Source organism: Phoenix dactylifera, unplaced genomic scaffold (genome assembly GCF_009389715.1).
Source record: "Phoenix dactylifera cultivar Barhee BC4 unplaced genomic scaffold, palm_55x_up_171113_PBpolish2nd_filt_p 001164F, whole genome shotgun sequence".
In the NCBI taxonomy this organism is placed as follows: Eukaryota; Viridiplantae; Streptophyta; class Magnoliopsida; order Arecales; family Arecaceae; genus Phoenix; species Phoenix dactylifera.
In genome coordinates, this window is record NW_024068503.1 from 35,544 (window position 1) to 52,998 (window position 17,455).

At 37.7% G+C, this 17,455-nt stretch overlaps 2 protein-coding genes and 1 non-coding gene across 3 annotated transcripts; 2 read left to right on the forward strand and 1 right to left on the reverse strand.

Annotated features, from left to right (window-relative positions):
- Positions 1-7,132: 7,132 nt before the first annotated feature.
- Positions 7,133-13,230, forward strand: LOC120108081 (protein NRT1/ PTR FAMILY 8.2-like). Its single transcript, XM_039121628.1, has 4 exons — positions 7,133-7,312; positions 7,402-7,619; positions 8,807-9,402; positions 12,068-13,230. Exons 1-4 carry the CDS (start codon positions 7,135-7,137, stop codon positions 12,918-12,920), a joined length of 1,845 nt encoding a protein of 614 aa, XP_038977556.1. The 5' UTR covers positions 7,133-7,134; the 3' UTR covers positions 12,921-13,230.
- A 1,260-nt stretch (positions 13,231-14,490) lies between these two features.
- On the reverse strand, positions 14,491-14,563 carry TRNAA-CGC. Its single transcript has one exon. It is a non-coding gene; the product is annotated as a tRNA-Ala (tRNA).
- A 554-nt stretch (positions 14,564-15,117) lies between these two features.
- Positions 15,118-17,235, forward strand: LOC120103890 (shugoshin-1-like). The gene is made up of 9 exons (XM_039121626.1): positions 15,118-15,284; positions 15,369-15,407; positions 15,525-15,633; positions 15,748-15,771; positions 15,957-16,025; positions 16,111-16,167; positions 16,248-16,356; positions 16,443-16,503; positions 16,603-17,235. Exons 1-9 carry the CDS (start codon positions 15,118-15,120, stop codon positions 16,943-16,945), a joined length of 978 nt encoding a protein of 325 aa, XP_038977554.1. The 3' UTR covers positions 16,946-17,235.
- Positions 17,236-17,455: the final 220 nt, after the last annotated feature.

The following is a 17,455-nucleotide window of genomic DNA, read 5'->3' on the forward strand; positions in this document are numbered from 1 at the left end:
TAGAGAAATGACTGTAGTCCAACAGATATATTATTTTATCTAATAAAAAATAAAGGAAAAAAAATAATTCCATTATTTTTCTATTATCGTCTTCATGACAGATGTTATTTCAATGATTATTTTAAGGGTTTTGCTTCTGCGCCTTTCATTACTTATAATATTTCTTGTGATTAATAAATCTCAGCTATTGTTTTAAAAGAGCGCAAAACTGATATTGGAGAAGCGGACCAGTTCAATCAGTTAAAAATCCAAGATATCATGGGACGCTTAAAAAGGTTAGGTTTGTACACTCCATCGCTAACCTCCTTCCATTCCTCTGTTTTAACCCTTTTCATATATCCCAAGCCCACTCTGCCGTCTCCCTCATGCCATGCAAGCTCAAGTCCCCTAGCTCCTACCTTGCCCAAAAATTCAAGAATACTGCTTACTCTCCCTTCCCCTACTCTCTCTCTCTCTCTCTCTCTCTCTCTCTCTCTCTCTCTCTCTCTCTCTCTATCTCTCTCATCTACAAAAACACTTCTAGAGAGAGGTCTTTATCAGGCATATAGGAAGTGTATCCAAGAACCGGATGAAGCAATGGATGGAGGACCAGGAAAAGAGATGGTCGTTGGGGCGTGTCGAGAGCTTGGTGGAGACTTATTATTTAAGTTGGGCTAATTGGCAATTTAGGTGCCTCAAAGCCTTGGATTCTTCTGTTAGTTTTCTTCATTCAAACCAAAATTCATTATATCGGTACCGGACTTTGTATCAGTGTCACATTATTGGTACAAAATTTTTTAGCATATCGAAAGTTGGTACGCCATTCGTACCTGTACCGGTACTAAACTGGTACGATACGGTATGCTCGGTACCATCCGGTTCGATACAGTACAACATACCATGATTTAAACCACTCTTTTCTCCACATTATAAGCATTATAATGGTCAATAATGATTACAATGAGGCTGTTATAACAATACAACATGTTATTTAGGATCCATGCCACTTGCGCATGAATTCAAGTTTAGGCATCTAGGTGCATGAGCAATGTAATCTCGTCGGACAAATAGATATCTATTTCAGCATGGGAAACTTTTGCTTTGTTGATGCCTACAAATGGACTGCAACTCATGGAATGCATGTGATAGTTGATCAAGAAGTCACCTTCAGTCTCTTTAATTAGTTGTATGTAAAAGCAAGTAGATGTGCTTCTCATGTACTCCCTGCCAGGCCATTGGCATTTATGTGGCCGCTCAAGAAGCCGCATATGAGCAAGGAGAATTATAATTTAGTAACTTTAGGATTATTAAGCTACTTATTAATCATAAGCGTTAACAGTTAGTGTGGCAATCTATTGCATCATAATCAAATTATTTAAAAAATGATGTATGCCTAATGTTTAACTTTCCTATGGCTCCACTTTGTATCAGAATTTGTTTGCATAGGCAATTTGATAGTTATATTGTCAGCTGTGCTTTTTTTCCTTTTATTTATATAAGTATACTATGGTATTTCTCTCAAAGGATTGGGGTTGTATCTTTCGTACGAAACCTTCTGTCGCATAAATCTTTAGATCATCTACTGCATAGATCTCAAAGCACTCTAAACTATGCCATTCATCCATCTGCACAGCTCTCAAAGCGACCGGTGGATAATCCAATGGTAGATTCTCGCGAAGGAAGTTTCATCCTTCTCTCGCAGGAAGATACAACCCTAATCCTCCATCGAATTGTTATGGCACGAAATATCCCTCATGTATATCAGGACCAAGTTTTCGCTTATAGTTAGGTGTTAAGTGCAATATGCATGTTGCTCCATACATGGCAAATGCACATATTAGACTTTAGAGAATTTTGTCTCAATAAATCAGTTTTCTTAGTAATTAAATCAGTCATGCCCACCACAAATTTTTCCAATTTTATTTGATACAGCTCCTCTGAGAATCTTAAGACCAGACTCCAACACTAAGAGTGATCAACACCATGCCGGACTAGGTAGATAGGGTCCACATTTATGATCTAGTCGTGCATGGTACATGATAGATACAAATGCTGCTGATGACTAGAAAAGCCTTTTGTGAGACACAGTTGTAACGTCGGATATCATCTTTTATTTAAGTATAAAACTCCTCTTCTACCTCCCAATACCCCATCCCAAATGCGGCTTCCTGTTCTCGTGTTGGCGTATCCTTGTGTTTCCCTTCATGTACATAGCATGTGCTCCATTCATCTTAGATTAATAATTTTTTGATGCCTATTCATCGTAATCATAAACTGTTGACTATGATAGTCACTGCAAGTATGAATTGCTTTTTTCAAAATCTAACAAAACCATTCTCAATTGTCATCAGTCTCTGTATTAACCACAACATAAGCTATGGGGAGCTTATCATCATTGGTATCTTCGACAGTCAAGCCAAGTAGTATACCTTCGTTCTTATGTTTTATAAATGTTCTATCCATAAAAATCAGAGGTCTACATCTTTTTATGAAATCCGTTATTGAAGCATGAAATGAAATGAATAGGCATGTGAATCACTTGTTTCATAATCTGTTATGCTGCCGAGGTTGGTATGAAGAATGGCGTCGCAATACTAGCGTATCCGGTCATAAGATAGTGATATGTGACCATAAAGCTTCTTTATAGCCACCTCGTTCCTATACCAACCTTGACGATATGACAATTTAACACCATATTCTCGGCGAATATTCTTTACCATATCACTTGACATATATAACGGCATATTTTGATGTTTTTCTTTAATAATGTTATAAACCCAACATTTCAAAGCCTTAGGATGAGACTGGACTTGCAAACCTTCCCTGCATATATGCTTATTGTTCATTGTTTTAATTGCAAATCTTTCTTGATTCCTAAGTCGAGAGGCATGAATACACCATTCATATTCTTCATATGCACATTCCACGATCACTCGTTGACGATCATTCTTCCCAAACAAAAAATATTTGCAATTTGCGATACAGAAGTTGCAAATTGTTACAAAGAGTTTCCACATCTTTGAACTCTTCATCAACACTCTCCACAAAGGTTTTCCAAGCATCCAAAGAATCTTTTTGACTAAGTTTGTCTTCAATTGCAGTTTTTGTTTCTTTGACAACTCGACCGAAATTACTTGAGCTGCTAAAAGAGGTAAAACACAAGCAGCCACTCTTTGAATTATTTTTGCACCTGCATCTACACTCAACATTCTGGGATGAGCCACTATCCCTGCAATATTTTGTAGAAAATTTTAATATATTAACAATCAATTTTGCGCTTAAAATAATTTGCACATAGGTAGCTCGTAATTTGTACTTACATACTGAAAAAAAGTTATATATACAATACAATACTAGTTAAAACTAAGAATACCGAAAGAAAAAGAAATGCAAATATCTTGTGCATTACCGCATAGCGATTACCACATTAGTAACTTTAGTCAAGCATGGAGAATGATTAACAACCATCTTGATCACCGATGTATTTAAGTTGACGTATATTTGATGCATATTCTAAACATTCTTATCGCTCATGAGCATAACAAGCATTTTCGGCTTATTTGGAACATAAAATTTTATTTCACCATTGTAGTAGATAGATGTTTCTACCTTTCCGCTATTTTGTTGTATATTCAATCGAGATTTGTATCTTCAAAAATGAAAATAGTATGAGCTTTGCTACCATAAGAACAAACAACCATAAAAACCAGGATGCTTGTGTTTTTGAAGCCATGACAACTGAAAAAATAGGAAGTGATGAAGAGATAATGCAGAATGTTATTTTAACATTTGCTGTGAAGAGAATGATGACATAGAGTAGGGAAAATTCTTCTTTACGGACCCTTTTTTACATTAATAGACTAAGAATTGGGACTGTTTTCAGTTCACATTTTATAAAGAAATAGAACCAAATCAGAAAGAAGAGATTTCGCAAATGAAGAAGAAGAAATTTTGCCTACTTGAAAAAATATGCGATTTCAATATTTCTGATCACACAGGATATCAGGGAATAATAAAAAGCGATTTCAATAAACGAATTAATTTCCATAAATAATAGATGTGGGGTATCGAGATTAATTACCTTAACTTAAACCGATGAATTACGATCATCCAGGATATCGAAATCTCTTCATCGCATTGTAACTATTTTGGTGAGGGTTGTGAGGGCATCTTCGAGATTTTAAAATATTGAAATAGCTATTAGCGACAGGGAATTAGGAATTGCAATATTTGTGGACCGAAACTAGCAGTTCCAATCAAAAGAGAGATTTTGTTATACTATAGTAATCGAGAGGATGGAAAATTAATTTTTGCTAAGAATTATTTACATATTGGGTTGCTTTGTTAGCGATACGATCCTAGCCGAACCCATAGTTATTAAGAGATGATGTGAGGTCTTGGTGAGAATTAGAAAGGTGGTATGACTAATCCCAACCAAAAAACAAGCAAAGATACGAGTCATGCATGTAGGCTTTCCCCCGCCGCTCCTGTAATAGTTTTGCAAATTTTCATGATTATTTCTTTTGCTGCACCATTGTAAAAGGACGTCCAATTTTGGAGAAGAGATATTGCCTTCCGAGTCACAAGTTCCGGAGATGTAGCTTGAAATTCAAAAACCCTTTTGTTTCTCTCCTTCTATAGGCACCAACACACTATGGAGAACATGCAATCCCATCCTATTTTCTTCTCTTTACCTTTTATTTTTGTTCTCCATATATTCCATCGCTCTTCCAGTGTTGGAATAAGTGGGGGCAACAAAACTTTATCGATGCAGTCTTATCATTGCCATTAAATTCATTAATCGTGGTGATGCATATAATGAACAACAAAACCTTATTAGTTGCAATATAGCACCAATCAACGGAAAAGCTTTTAAAATTTAGAGTTATATTTATGCCTAGTAATTTTGAAGAATCTATATTCACCTTTCTGAGGTTTATTTTTTTCCGAGATTCAAATACCACGTTCGAAAAAAAAATTCAAAAATAACCAAAATAACTTTAATTGATATAATAGCTATCTAAGGATATAAGAAAATGTATCCACTCTAATTTCAACTTTTCACGAGGGAGAAATGGTTTTACTATTGTCATTAACCTAACTAGATGCAAATTTAGGTTTTACAAATTATTAAATGTAAGTATAATAAATACAATTCTTTGAAAGATTTTTCAAATTTATTTTAAAATTTAAAAGAAAAATTTTAAGCCCGGTTATGGCAGGCCGGAGCCGGTTGCCCAGGAAAACTAGCCCAGGTGCGCGAGACAGCTGGCAGGCTGGCAAAACGAAATATGAACAGCCCAGGCAACCTGGCATTACTAAAAAAATAAAAGAAATAATGCTACTACGCAAGACCTGGTTATTTTATGACCGAGGATAAGAGGAAGCAGCACAAGTAGCAGTTGTTGACGTCAGATCATCCCCCAAACTTATACCCATCGGGACGGCAGTTTTGAATCCTTCTCCATCGACTACGTACTCTTCCTTGGAAGCCTTTCTGCCACCCTGCACCATTTCCATGCATGAAGAGAAAACGATATTTGGAACGCTTCCAAGATCAAGCCTGCAACCCACTTCTAGATTGTCAGAACTCAGAAATCATGCTGATTCATTCTGCAAGAGACTCGATCCGTTTCTGATGATGATCAGGAGGATATAGTGTAGTGTATATAGTTTTTTTTTTTCATGTACAACATGCCCCTCTTTTTATGGATTAATTTATTCGCAAACTATAAGCTCTCTTGCATAAACTCTCACATTTGACTTACAATATTGTAGTAAAGAAAATGACTCTTTACCAAAAAAAAAAGAAAAAGAAAATGACTCTCTGTTGAAAGAGAACAAAAGGCATGCTGCAGGAGAATATTATGAAGAAGCTTCAATTGCGTGCCATGTTTAGGTGACAGTTCTTAAATTTTGTTATTGGTAGATTCTTGCGAAATTCTCTTCGCTGATCCAAACCCATCACAAAAAAAAAGAATTTATCTATATTCTAGAACCATTTGATCAAAATCTAACTCCTTCGATGATCAGTTGTTGATGAGATGATATCCAGTCCAAACTTCAACCTATCTAGAAGCGATGAAATATATATGTTTTCTTCCACATGACAAAACTATTTACCAATTTAAGAAACTAGATTAATTTTATGAACTTTTATGTATAATTAATTATCTATTTTCTGATATTTGGTAAGCTATATGTAAGTGTTAAATAAACTTATGCAATCTGGTTTAGTTGGTTAAATCTAGCTGTAATCATATATGAACTTTTTCTTTTTTGGTGGTGAATTATATGAACTAATGTTTGACGTCTAATTATTATTGTAACTCTGCATTTGATAAATGCTCTGTTTCATTTTTGATTGCTGTCTTTTTAGTATTTTTCCTCCTTATGCAAGTGATCAACAAATAAAAGTATATTTTTATTTTTGAGGGAAAAAGGTAGTCTTTGTAGAGTGATGTATGAACAAATGGCAGAATCCGAGCAGATTGGAGCCAGATGGGTGTGTTTTGTTGGAATGGACTCACGAGTCCGAGTCTTCTGCGCAAGTGACGAAGAAACCCAATTCCAGGAATTCATAGCTGCCATAACAGTTGTAAATTTGAATTTCAAATTCATTCAAATTTGAATTTTAAATTCATTCAAATTTGGATTTCAAATTCATTCAAATTTGGATTTCAAATTCATTCAAATTTGGACTCACCAGAAGAGGAATTCTTAGCTATTATAACAGCTGCCAACTTTGGACTCACTAGAAGAGGAATTCTTAACTGTTTGCTCAAAATTTGAATTTCAAATTCATTCGAATTTAAATTTTGAATGTGCTATACTTGTATACATTTTCCGGCTGGTGCAACAGCTCTGTTTTTCTGCTTTTTGATTTTTTTTAACTATATCCGTACATATATATATATATATATATATATATATATATGTGTGTGTGTGTGTGTGAGATATTTTCGCTTTAGCAAAGAAAAGAAAAGAAAAGAAAAGAAAAGAAGGAAGAAGGTGCATTGTGCATGATATGGTACACGTTTTTGAGCCCATCCGACCGTAGAAAGCTGGAACGCTAAACCTAGCCGGACAGCTGCTACCCAACTGTACTGGCAATAATTGCCGCCTGCGGCCAACCCCCCAATAAATCCCAGACACATGCACTCTCCTCCTCCATTCCGTCCACAGGCCGAAGTAACAGCAATGGAGGTCGAAGCCGCCGGCGGTGGTGACGATATGACCACGCACTTGGTGAGCAACGGCTCCGTCGACATCAGAGGAAGGCCAGCGGACAAGCGGAAGACAGGAGGGTGGAAAGCCTCCCCCTTCATCATAGGTAAATAACTTCGACTCCTTCTAGCCTCCCCCTTCATCATAGGTGATAAGTGTGAGGCTCTGATGTATTTGTGAATGAATTGTTGCTAGCGAACGAGGTGGCGGAGAGGATGGCCTTCTATGCCATAGCAGTGAACATGGTGACGTACTTGGTGAAGGAGATGCACCAGTCGCTGCCGGACGCCGCCACCCACACCACCGACTGGATCGGGGCGGCCTTCATCCTCACCATCCTCGGCGCATTCCTCGCTGACGCCTACCTTGGCCGGTTCTTGACCATTGTCATCTTTTCATGCATCTATGCAGTGGTATGGTTCTAATTTTTTGTTCAAGTTCTTAGTTTTTTGATTGCATGCTTAGGAGCATGGAGGGTGTGTTATTGCGTCAAACATATCATGCAGACGGCTTGAAGACCACAGTAACAAAATGCTTTTAATCTCTACCTGTCTTTTTGTCTGTCTCCCTGTGCGTGCCTCTATTTGGCTGGCTCCTGCCAGTCCATTCCACCAACAGGGAGATGGTGAGTTTAGCAGATCACTATTCCCCAGTGCTGCCAGTCCATTGACAGAGGAAAATAAATACAAGAATTTAATGCTCACCGGAATGCTACATGAAGTAACAAAGAAATGAAATAATGAAAATAAAAAAAAAAATCCATCAAGTCAGACATTGTCTTCGAATTTTGGAGGGAGCATATGTATCGTGTATTTTTCTTCCGGGCTTTGAGAGAATTAAGTTTCACATCAGAATGGTTAAGATAGTTTCTATTTTTTTTTAAAAAAAAATTATCTATATTTTTCTGAACTTGCAATTTGAATCCCTCAATCTCTGGGCTTATTTTGTTTTTAGTTTAGTTCTCTAAATAAAATTTTAGGTATAACCTAAAGATAATAAAATTCACATGATCACCAGTATCAGGACAGGTTTTGCCCAAAAGTTTGACATGAAAAACTCTTGGTTAAGAATGGTACAGGGTAAAACTAGAGACAGGATGGAGTGGGTAACCATTCTGAATAGATAACCGAGAATAAATTCTTCGCTTTTCTCAACTGAGAACATCACATTCTTGTTAGTTTATCCTTAGCTAGTGCTAAGGTTCTTATCCTGATTCTTTAGTTCAAAACTATGCTTTTAATGTTACAAATTTTTCAGAACATTTTAAAAAAAAACATTTTTATCTAGAATGTTTCTGTTTCCTCAAAATCTCATAAAAATCTAGGGATGTTGAGAAATAAAAATCAAGGCAGATTATTTTTTTCCAGAACTTTATATAAGACCATTTAGCCTCTCCAGATTGTTAAAGGAAAATTTTGTTGACTGTTGAGTCCTGATCTTCTCAAAAAAATTGTTGACTTCTAAGCAGTGAAACCTAGCAGACTTCTTGAGCTCTCGCTATTGCTGCATGAAGTACTAGGATAAAAAAGACTAAAAATTTCTCCCACATTAACATGGATATATATAGTTATGGTGAGCTCAATCTCTGCTGTTGTCTCAGGGTATGATACTGCTGACTCTGTCGGCCTCCGTCGACGGTCTCCGTCCGCCGCCACCGCCATGCGTGCCGGGCTTGCCAGGCAGCGTGTGCAAGCCAGCGACCTCCAAACAGACTGCATTCCTCTACACAGCACTGGTGCTCATCGCGCTCGGGACCGGGGGCATCAAGCCATGCGTCTCCTCCTTCGGGGCCGACCAGTTCGACGAGGCCGACAAGAATGAGGCCCACAAGAAGTACTCCTTCTTCAACTGGTTCTTCTTTGCCATCAACATGGGAGTCCTCCTTGCAATAACACTCATGGTGTTTGTCGAGGAGAGGATGGGGTGGGGCTGGGGATTCGGGGTGCCGGCGGCCTCCACGATGGTGTCGATACTGGTGCTTGTTGCCGGGGCTCGGTTCTACAGGTATCAGAGGCCGGTGGGTAGCGCTTTTACAAGGTTTGTGCAGGTGGTGGCGGCGGCGTGCCGGAACCATGCAAAGGGGGTGGTGGTGGCGGCGGCGAGTGGAGGAGTGAGGGAGGAGGAGCTGTACGAGGTGAAGACCAAGGAGTCGGATATAGTTGGCGCTCGGAAGCTGCCCCACACGAACCAATACAGGTTTGGTATCTCTCTTTTTTCCCCCTTTTTTTTAATTAAATTAAAAAATTCTGCATTTATTACAATTACATCCAACTACTTATAAAATATACACTTATATTCAATTAAATTAACAGCATTAAAAAAATTTATTTATCTCATATAAAAAATTAAAATTATTTTTGAACGAGGAGAGTATGCACATCCTTTTTTTAATATCATTGGATGGCCGAAAGATTATTTTAATTATTTTTTATTTTTTTTTCTCATATGACATCTAGATTCTATTTAAAATTAACATTTGATTAATATTTTATTAAATTATAAATTAAAATATTGAATAAAAATATATGTTAAGAAGGTAAGCGTAGATTTTTTATTAAATATAAATGTAACTTATTTCTAATCCCATTTTTTTTATTTTTTATTTTTTACTTTCCTCTGTGCCTACTTGTGTGCATGCGCTTTCTGCCAGGGGAGTTTGACTAGTGTGACAACCTCGTTCCAATTTCCAAACTCTCCAGATTCCTGTTTCAGAAGTTTTGTTTCATCAAGTCCTTTGGTTGAGTACCAATTAATGATTAGTCCTTACACATCTATCTTCAGATTTAATCCATTACATCCACTTTGACTTATTTTTTCACAAATATGTAAGTTGTTTTACATAAAAACGAAAATTAAGAAATCAAGGACTGAGAATAAAGTGTTCAGTTAACAGGACTAAACATAAGAAGACAATCAAATCTAGTATTCTGCTGCTGCGGTTGTTATTTTTCTCTTTTCTTCCTCGTAGTGAGACAAAACTAGTTTTGTATGGATTTGTAGAAAGATGCTGGATGGGTAATCTATAGCAAGTCATGCAGTTCATTAAAGGCTCTTGGAATTAATTCATTGTTACATTTTTATATATATATCAAAAAAAATCATTGCTGCATTTTGGAATTTTAGATCTAGTTTGTAAGGGATTACACACTGCAGAAGGGTGTTATTCTGTGTTATCCCTGGAAGTACTCCCAAACAAGTTATTCTTGCGAAACGGGACTGCTCATCCTTAACAATATGGTCAAAGAGAGGATAAACGGGGATGGGTGGTTCTTTAGGTACACCGAAACAGAGTTATGTCAATTTTTTTTATCCCTGTTGCTTAGTGAAAAGGCAAAAACATCTATTTCTTAGTAAAATGTATAACTTAAAATAGCAAGAGAATACTTGTCTTTTTTATTCAAAAGTGATCATCATATAATTATTATATTTTGGTACTAGGTAATGATTACGTGCATGGAGATTAAAAATTTGTTCCAAACATTAATTTCATGTTTATCCCTGCTTATCCCTTATCAGTACTGGCTGTACCTATCAAGGATGACAATAAATAATTCCTGAGTTGAATATTCTGCTTGCAAATAATCTATTCTGGTTTTACTTTCACAAAGTTCGTGGAGGCCTGCAAACTAAGCAGCTTTGTTTAAGGGGGGAAAAAAATATAACATGAGGCTTTTATGTGTAGAAACAGGTTAGGTATTGAATATTTGGCTTCCAGTGTGAAACAGTTGGCTGACACATGGTTTTCCATTTCAATCAGCTCATTTAAGAATGTTACGAGTTTTCTGATAAAGACTTTTTTAAGTTCTTATGACAAGCTAAGAAAACCCTCTGCACATAAGGGACGGCTACAAAGAACTTGTAAAAAAGTTCCTCTCTTTACTCTAAACAGTTTCTGGGCTATTGGACACCTGATTATTTGGCCTTTTCCTTTTGTTATTATGTTCCTTTTGGTAGATGAATGTGAGTCCAATTCAGACCAAACATTAAAAGATGGATCATTTGGTTTCTCGCAAATTATGAGAAATTCTTAAACAATCTATAGAAGTGGCTCAAGTGTTTATAATGGACACGGGACAAACACAATGGATTCAGTAGTATAACGCTAAGGTTGTAAGTGAACTAGATTGACCTGCTTTTGGTATGGAATGACCTGAAATAACTTGGTCTAATCCAAGCTGAAAAATATATAATACATGGATCAAAATTGAATTATTAAGTGACACTGCCCATATTATACCCTCCTTAAATTTATAGTTAAGGAACTAATTTATTTTTGTTCATAACACACATTTTTTGTGATAATTTACGAATTCAGCAAAAATAAAAAAAAGTTGATTGAGTGGATCTGTAATGATCCAGGACCTTATCCAACAAAGATAATCAGAAGTGTTCCCTAGTTCATATTGATATTATGTATAACAATTCAGATCCTCGTATAAAAAATTTAGTCAAAAATTATTATTTAATTTTTTTGATCTTGTATAAATATTCAATACATTTCCGATATATAACCGATGCAGGGCTAAAACACCCTTCCTTACAGTCTTTACAGATTCATGCACTTTAGTAGAGATATATAACACTAAATTCGAGCCAAAATACATAATGAAGGTTCCTTTATGTTTGTCGACCTGGTTTTCATATGAGGTTCCTTGTTGTTTAGACCTAGAAGAATTTTTACCACTTATCTGTATCTTGCTTGTCTCAGTATCGATTATGATACACCCCTTTGGTAATAATTGTTACATCACCAAATAGCACACAATGGTACATATAAGACCACATCACTAATATTCAGCACCAACATACATGCTAACTCCTTAATTAACCTCTCTAACCTGAACCCATGCATTGGTTTTAGGTTTTTGGACAAGGCAGCCGTTGTCACTGATGTCAAAGACATTGGCACCAGCAGATGGAGGCTTTGCACTGTGACTCAAGTAGAGGAGTTCAAATGCTTCGTAAGAGTCCTACCTGTATGGGCCTCCACCATAGCCCTCTCCATCTCATTCGCCCAGCTTTCCACCTTGTTCATCAGCCAGGCGACCATCATGGACCGGAAGCTCGGTCCCCACTTCGCCATTTCCCCAGGCTCGGTCTCCGTCTTCGCCGCCATTAACGCCCTCCTCCTCGTCCCCATCTACGAGGGCCTTGTTGTCCCCTTCCTCCGCCGTTTCACGGGCCATCGCCGCGGCATCACCTCCCTCCAACGCATGGGAGTCGGCCTTTTCATATCCATATTTGCCTTCTTCTCCGCTGCTGTAGTCGAGAAGAAGCGACGAGACCATGCCGAGGCTACGAGCATGAGCGTGTTCTGGCTGCTACCTCAGTACTTCCTCATGGGCAGCGCTGAAGTGTTCACGTATGTAGGCCAACTGGAGTTCTTCTACGACGAGGCCACCGATGGGACTCGAAGTCTTAGCAGTGCTATGTTCCTTAGTGAGATCGGGATTGGGAGCTGGTTGAGCACTGCTTTGGTGAAGATTGTTGGGAGAACTACAGGCGGAGTGGAGAAGGGGTGGCTTAGAAACAATCTCAACCAGAGCCGGCTGGACTGCTTCTACTGGGTGTTGTGTGGTATCAATGTGGTCAATTTCTTTGTGTATCTGGTGGTTGCTCGGCTTTACAGGGGAAGGGATGGGTCCTATGGGACTGTGATAGATGCAGTGGTCATAAAGGATGAGGCCGATGAGAAATCTACAGCGGAACCATGATCTCCATTGACATATGCGTCTGTAGAGATACCAGGCATGTTTTGGTTCAGGTTGATCATTTGGCATCATGCATATTCTCCCCAAGGCGTGAAGAAGACTTGTGAAAGTCTAAAGCATGTTTTGTTTTGTATTCATACACTTCGATGCCGTTCGTTGCGTTTTATTCATGGCTTAGTTTATATGATGTATTAGGTTAAGGTGCTAGAATTTAAGGTTATAAGGCTGGAAGAAAGTTACACTGGAGGGTGGGAAGATAATCAGTATTGATATTTGCATGCGGAAATGATATTATTTACTTAACTGAACCTTCTTTATTCTTTGTACTCATTTTTCTTAGCTTTGATTTCCAAATTCACATATGAAGAAACTGTAATAAAGCTGGTGCGTTTCATTCATGATCGATGCATATATGTTTCCAGCCGAACGATATATTGTTGATCGGGCAAATCGATGGAGGTTCTCTTCCCTCTTTGGGATGTATATAAACATAAAAGCATCAATAATTTCCATCCGCAAGCCACTCTAATGCTTGAATTTAGCTTGGATCGCCACCACCGTCCAAATTAAACACCCCAATATTTCCATAGATATATTCACCTGAATTTTCGTTTCTGACTCATGCTGCAACAATTCCAAGAACTTCTCAACCCATGCTCGTCCCACTCATATTACAATTTTAGAACTTTGTCAAATCAATAATGTAAAAGCTATAGGCAGCCCTTTTATGCAAGAATTTTATCATTCCAGTTAACAACATCCCGGCCTATCTATGATCACCTTTTGATGCCATATGCTCCAAGATCAAGATAAGTAGCAATGGTTGCTAATTACATGGATTTTCACTAGCACCATGGTTTATAATGTGCACTCCAGTGTGAGTTGGTCATGTGAATGACTCATACATATCAAGGTGGAGATAACTTACTGATTCCTCTTATTTCATCTTCATCACAGGCGGACACATGTATATGCAAGCCACTCTATTTCTCGATGGTTTGGTCCACCCCGATCAAAATAGACCAGTAGCTACATACAGATTGAGTACATTTTTTTATGATAGTACCTTATTTAGGTGCCATTATTATTGCTGCAATGTTGTACATATAATAAGACTTGGATTTCAAGTTAGTTCGCTCCAATTTGTTTTTTTAAATTGAATATTAAATATTTGGTAAATTTAGCTCTTACTTTTTTTCTTACCAAATTACTCTCTTATTTTGAAGGCAAATTGACATGGAGATATAAAGGTGGAGACAACTTATTGATTTCTTTTTATTTCATCTTCATCACAGACGGACACACAAGCTACTATATTTCTCGATGGTTTGGTCCACTTTGATCAAAATAGACTAGTAGCTACATACAGATTGAGTATATTTTTTTATGATAGTTTCTTATTTAGGTAGCATTATTATTGCTGCAATGCTGTACATATAAAGACTTGAATTTCAATCTAGTTCGCTCTCCAAAAAAAAAAAAAAAACTTTAAATTGAATATTAAAAAATTGGCAAATTTAGCGCTTACTTTTTTGTTACCAAAATGCTCTCTTATTTTAAAGGAAAAACGACATGGAGGTGCGGGGAATCGAACCCCGTGCCTCTCGCATGCGAAGCGAGCGCTCTACCATATGAGCTACACCCCCTGATGCGGGAACTTTTACTTGAAACTCTAATATCATCCAAATTTCCTAACTACAAGTCTACTACTCCGAACCGTTAGGTGATGAGCTAAACAGGCACCAGACGGCCCCCGACTTAGGCTCGGATTGCTTGACTTTGGAAGCTAGGCTCGGACTACCCAGCTTCGGATAGTCGTTGCCTATCCGAACCTCATCCCCCACACCGCGATCTTCCCCTACACTCTTTCCGTAGCTCCATCTATTTCATATCTCGGCCGCCGTGAAAGGTTTTATAAGGCGGAGATAGAATTCCTGGGAGCTCTCTTCTTGGTCGTCCATAGAGGGAGTTGGCCTTCTTCACCCGGAAACTGACGTCCTTGAAGGCCTTGGGTGTAATTCCCTAACCTACTTTTTTCATATTTCCCCTTAAAAACCGATCTTTCTCTCTTCTTCTGGGGTCTTCTATGTTAATTCTAGGGTTAGGGTTTGGGTATTCTTGTTTTGTTTGCGTTGGGGTGTAATGAAATTCTGATTGGATGGCAGCGGGGATTCCCAAGGGGGAAGGCAACCAGAAGACGATGACGTCACTGATAACGAGGAAGAGGCTCTCGGACATCACCAATTTGACGAGCATCAGGAGGTCGCCAAGATCCAAAGCGGAGGATCAAGAAATGGTGAAGGCCGTACCCACTGTGAGTGCTAAGAATTACATTTCCCAACTCCTCACGGTAACCCCCCATTCTTGGTTTCATCTCTTGTTATCCTCTCTTCCTAAGACTTAAAAAGAGGGGTTTTTCTGACCTATTGGTGGTTTTGGACCCAATTCCAGGAAAATTCCGCTCTTTTCGAAGATAATTGAGGAGAAAAAGTATGTTCTTTTCTGTGAAAGATTGATGGTACAATAGATTTTTTTCTCCTCCCTTTTAATTTGATTCAAGTGGAATTCTTTTAATTCATTTGTCCTTTGATTTTGGTCATCGAACAGTAAAATCATAGATATGAACGGCATCGAGTTGCGGAAGCTCCGATTCATGCTGCAGAAAGCACATCAGCAGAATGCACAGTTCGCCCATACTAACTCTCAGATGCTAGCGGTTCGTTCTTTATCCTATCCTCTCCTGTTCTTTAATTGCACTGATAACAAACACTTCTTTTGTTTTCTTAAAATTTTCCATTCCATTCAACCATGTTTTGCTTTTGATTTGCAGGAGTTCAATTTAGGTAAAGACAGAGTAAGTTGTTCTCTCTTTCCTTTGATATATGTGTTTCTACATAGTGAACTACAAAGGAAACTTATATCATGGTTTCAGAAAGCTAGAAATTTTCTTATTCCATCCTGTATGAATGTACCATTAAAAACATTGTACCGCTTCTGGTGATAGTCGAAATTTGTGATATTGTATTTATTTGTATGAAGTTAAAAGCAATGCAGCATGAGCTTGGATGCATGACAGCAGCTCTCAGAACAAAGACTTTAGAACTGGAGGTCTGGCACCTGTTAACACTACCTCATGTTTTTCTATTGATCTTTCATGTGAATTCTGAAGCAATAACACATTTTTTTCTCCCAGGAAGTAAAGAAACTTTATAAACAACACAAACAACCACACAAGAATATAAACATTGTGGTATTTAGCAATTTGATCTATTTTAACATTTGAAATTGTTCGTCAAGCCATGGATGCTGATAATGCTCCAAAATTTACAGTTTAAGGAGAATAAAAACAAGTTGGCAGAGTTTGTGCCAGACGCATCCCATCTAGCTAGTTACCAGAAGGCTTGCAGTCCCAATGGGAAGCGCAAACTGAGAAGTCGATGTAAATTGGATTTTTTTTTTTCTCGATATCTGATATCCATCTCAGACACTTCCCCACTTTTTCAATTCTAATTTCTATTCTTTCAGCCCTAGGAACTACTACATTACCTCAACAAGTTGCGGCAAAAGAGAAGAACGAATGCAGAAAGTAATACATGTTTTACTTTGACTTTGTGATGGTACAATATTTCAAGTTTTTCACCATTGAATCCTGTATTCAATAATGTCCATGGGCCTTTCACATTAGTAGCAGGACTTTGAGAAGGAGATCCAGTAATCTGAATGCTGAGCATTGTGAACCTACCGAGGGATTGTTCGAAATAGAGGATATAAAATTTCCAATCCGTTCTCTGACCAATGACCCCATGCATGAAGACAATTCTGCTCAGCTAGACCCTTCCTCAGCTCAACCCAAATCAGATGCCATCATGAACCCTGTAAAGGTTGAATTACAGGAAGAAAAGAACTCATCAAAAGATCATCAAGGGTCAAGGAGATCGTCACTTGGAAGGCCTATGCGGAGGGCAGCTGAGAAGGTCAATTCTTACAAGGAAGTGCCTCTCAATGTCAAAATGAGAAGAAACGAGTAAGTGGTTAGAAGAGATGCTCAACCAGGTGATGACAAGTCCAAAATTGACATGCTCATCCATGTTGTAGGATGCATGATACAGTTTGATTTTTTTGTACTGAATTACCTTAGTGAAGTCTTAACTGATAGAGGTTTTGTATTTTGGTTATTGGTAAATGATCATGATACTGCCTCACTGATTTTGAGCAGCACTCTTATTCTGGGTATTTAGGAAAATTGATAGATGCTTTTGAGAAAATTATACTATCCTTTCAACTGAATGCAAGTTTTTGGCTGCTGCCTTTATGAACATGAGCTTTCGCATTTTTCTTGTGCGAGTAATCGATGTTATGCTTTTGTTAAGTTCAAAAATTTATTTTTGTAGATTAATAATTTCGAGACCTTATATGTCAACTATTATAAAATATAGTATAGGTGTGATAAAGTTTCTCTCTTTACACCTGCAAGCGCATTTGATATGACAATTTATCCATTTGGCTGATGAATGTCAAAACCTATAGAAAACTTTATT

What these genes read in the sequence shown, in the direction of transcription:
- LOC120103890 (XM_039121626.1), top strand. Translation starts at nt 15,118, where the DNA reads ATGACGTCACTGATAACGAGGAAGAGGCTCTCGGACATCACCAATTTG. An exon ending in TCAATTTAGGTAAAGACAGA is followed by an intron (nt 15,772 to 15,956) that starts GTAAGTTGTTCT and finishes ATTTGTATGAAG; the next exon opens with TTAAAAGCAATGCAGCATGA. An exon ending in GAGAAGAACGAATGCAGAAA is followed by an intron (nt 16,504 to 16,602) that starts GTAATACATGTT and finishes CTTTCACATTAG; the next exon opens with TAGCAGGACTTTGAGAAGGA.
- LOC120108081 (XM_039121628.1), top strand. Translation starts at nt 7,135, where the DNA reads ATGCACTCTCCTCCTCCATTCCGTCCACAGGCCGAAGTAACAGCAATG. An exon ending in AGCCTCCCCCTTCATCATAG is followed by an intron (nt 7,313 to 7,401) that starts GTAAATAACTTC and finishes AATTGTTGCTAG; the next exon opens with CGAACGAGGTGGCGGAGAGG. An exon ending in TTTCATGCATCTATGCAGTG is followed by an intron (nt 7,620 to 8,806) that starts GTATGGTTCTAA and finishes CTGTTGTCTCAG; the next exon opens with GGTATGATACTGCTGACTCT.